Here is a 2,884-nt window from a genome sequence, read left to right as displayed (position 1 = left end):
GTCTCCAAACCTGACAAGTACCAGCTGCACCTCCATGAGAGCTGCGTTCTCTCCCTTAAGTTTGCCTACTGTGGTATGTTCACTTACTCACTCACTCACTCACTCACTCACTCACTCACTCACTCAGCAGAACATTATTTTTATCCAGAAGCAGTTTCTTTCTTTTCACCTCTCCCTTTCTTGACAAAGGCTGTGCTTCGTCTCAGGCCTCTCCATATCTCACCTCCCCTGAGACTTTATCTGTTGATGGTTGTGTGTTTCGTCCTGTAGGTAAATGGTTCGTGAGCACGGGCAAAGATAACCTCCTCAATGCGTGGCGGACACCTTATGGATCCAGCATATTTCAGGTAGGCCGTGTGACAATGAGTTTTATCCAATCACTTACTTACCTTGTTTAGAAAATGACTTTGTAAAATGGTAACACAATAAGAACTTGTTATTTCTGGCCTGGCCAGTTGTGTCAGTTGTCAAATGTGAATGATGTCTTCATCCCCATAATATATAAATAATAGAGGATTATTTTTGGACACAAATACATCAGAATTGAATAATGTGACTTTATGTGTAACTATTTGTACAAATACATGATTTAACGACTGTGTGTCGCTAATATTGCTTCCTGTCTGTGTCTGTGTTCAGTCTAAGGAGTCTTCGTCGGTTCTCAGCTGTGATATCTCCCCTGACGACCAGTTCATCGTCACCGGCTCCGGGGACAAGAAGGCCACAGTCTACGAAGTCATCTACTGAACCACGATTGGCTGGGGGGGGGGGAAAACTATTAATCAGGGGGCGGAGCCAATGCTTCCTCCTGCACCAATGACTGTACAGAGCATCGGTGGCATGGAGAACAAAAGACACTCAACTCGTACTTTGTTGTTTTGTTTATGTTTGTGAAAGAATTGTGAAAGAGAAGCGAGGGGGCACAAAGTCACATCTCTGGAAAACGTTTTTAATGCTCTGAGAACGCTGGTTAGTCTATAGATGCGCAATTGTGGGATTCTTCCAAAGAACTTTTACTTTTGTTCGTTTTTGTTCCTTTTTTTTAACAAAATAAAACCTCTGTAGTGAACAAGAAATTAGCGAAAAAACAATATTTTTTTAGCCTTTGAATTTTCGCAAACAGTTGGACCGCATCGAGTGGAAGAAGACAGAGACGAAGTGTGGGGAGGGTTCAGAGAGGGCTGGGGACTGTTAATGGAAAATAACGGTCCATATTCTGTGCTGTGTAAAAGAAAAACAAAAAGAGAAAAAAAAGAGTCCCATCCTGGGTCAGCTTGGCCCGGTTTGGCCTGGTCCGGTCCAGTTACGTGGCTGCTCCTTGGGGCAGCAGATGTGTGGCAGATGGCAGGGTGGTGTGCTGTGAGTTCCAGCTATTTTCCTTTCTCCTGGCTAAGTTTCAGCAGCAACATGATTGTATCATCTCCAGCACATGACAGAACGGGGCTCGGTTTTCTCTAAGTGTCCTGAGAGTTTGTCTTTGTTCCTCTTTTTTTTGTTTCTTTTTAAAAGAACAAAAACAAACTTATCGTGGAGATGTTTTTTGGGGGGGAAACCAGCTTGGGACAGAAAACCACAACCCAGAGAGTAGAAAACTGAAGTCAGTTTAAACTGCTAAGACAGGTACTCTCCAAGTTTTGGGGATGTGGCCTCTGCTACGTTATCGTCATCCTTAACACTCAACATTAAATGCTTTTTTTTATTGTATTTGTTAGGGCACATATAGGCAGACTGGTATTTTCACAACTGCATCATGAACCTTGAACCTTGCTATATATGGACATGTAAATAAAGTTCTCTAAAGGCAAACAAGGATGTCCTTTGTGTTATGTGAGATCTGCAGTGGATTATTTGTCTTTCATGAGCATCAACTCACAGAGAAAAACCGATTGAAACAGCTACTTAAGGATCAATGGAGGTGTGATTGTGCGAAGGGTAGCAAGGGTAGAGCTGGTGTGGGTTGCACGCTGCCGTCCCGGCTGTTAAAATGTGTTTTTCAGCCCCAGAACCAAGTCTGATTCTTGCCAGTTTTACCTTTTTGAATGTTTAAAAATGAAACAAAAAATCTAAAGAAGCATTTGTTGATTGTTCGTTTAAACCCTTACAGCCAGAAAAGGGTGTAATCACAGTGGGGTTGCCAGAAAGCATCTTAGAAATATTTAGATACACACTCTGCCTCTACTCTACTGCAATGGGAACATTTCTCTCTTGCTGAGGGAAGGAGAAAGTGTCTTTAAACACTAGGATTTAAAACCACAGCATGGGCAAGCTCCTCTGTGACTGGTGCTCTCCGTAAATAACGCAGACATACAGTTGTGTGTTAATGCTGTGCTAGCTCACACTGGGGCAAGACGAAGGTGATCTGCAGTACAGTAGGCTGAGGAATGGATTATTATGGCAACAATACCCAATAGGAAATTCTTCAGTGATTCTGGGTCTAGTGGTGAATGTCCTGCCAAGAAGAAAAGCTTAAACTCTTAGAGAAATGAACCTGAGGATAATGAAAATAAAACATTATCTCCTGTCTGGAGTAAAGGTTTACGGTGACACAGGTGGAACAATAAATCAGTTGGGCTCATTCATTTTCTTTTGGTTCAATATTGAAACTATGGTTTTGACCGCTGGCGTTTTTAACCCAGATACGTCCGTTTGCTGGAGTACTCTAGGAAGCGCTATGACAGAGCCTCGGTCACTCCATGACGTTCTTTTTGACGACATCTTCAACAAACAGTGCCAGCTACGCTTTGGCCCCATTATCTCTCATCTTATCAAAACTTGGAGATTGGCTGAAACATATTGCCATATAGCTTATAACTGGCACATGTCTTCTCCATTATTCAACTATACAGTACTCCTGATTGGTGGGAGGCCTACAACAGCTCCACAG

The 2,884-nt window shown here is 42.6% G+C and overlaps 1 protein-coding gene across 5 annotated transcripts in view; it reads left to right on the top strand.

The window, feature by feature from the left end:
- LOC117951120 (transducin-like enhancer protein 1) overlaps positions 1–1,237 on the top strand; it is a 43,118-nt gene extending 41,881 nt beyond the window's left edge. For all 5 annotated transcript variants that reach the window (XM_034882668.1, XM_034882663.1, XM_034882664.1 and 2 more), the window contains exons 20-21: positions 271–347; positions 640–1,237. In XM_034882668.1, coding sequence (XP_034738559.1) covers positions 271–347; positions 640–747 — 185 coding nt within the window. In that variant the 3' untranslated portion in view covers positions 748–1,237. The remainder of the gene's footprint in view (positions 1–270; positions 348–639) is intronic.
- Positions 1,238–2,884: the final 1,647 nt, after the last annotated feature.

The sequence above is a fragment of the Etheostoma cragini genome, chromosome 9 (assembly GCF_013103735.1).
Source record: "Etheostoma cragini isolate CJK2018 chromosome 9, CSU_Ecrag_1.0, whole genome shotgun sequence".
In the NCBI taxonomy this organism is placed as follows: domain Eukaryota; kingdom Metazoa; phylum Chordata; class Actinopteri; order Perciformes; family Percidae; genus Etheostoma; species Etheostoma cragini.
This window is presented reverse-complemented; position numbering and strand designations above follow the sequence as displayed.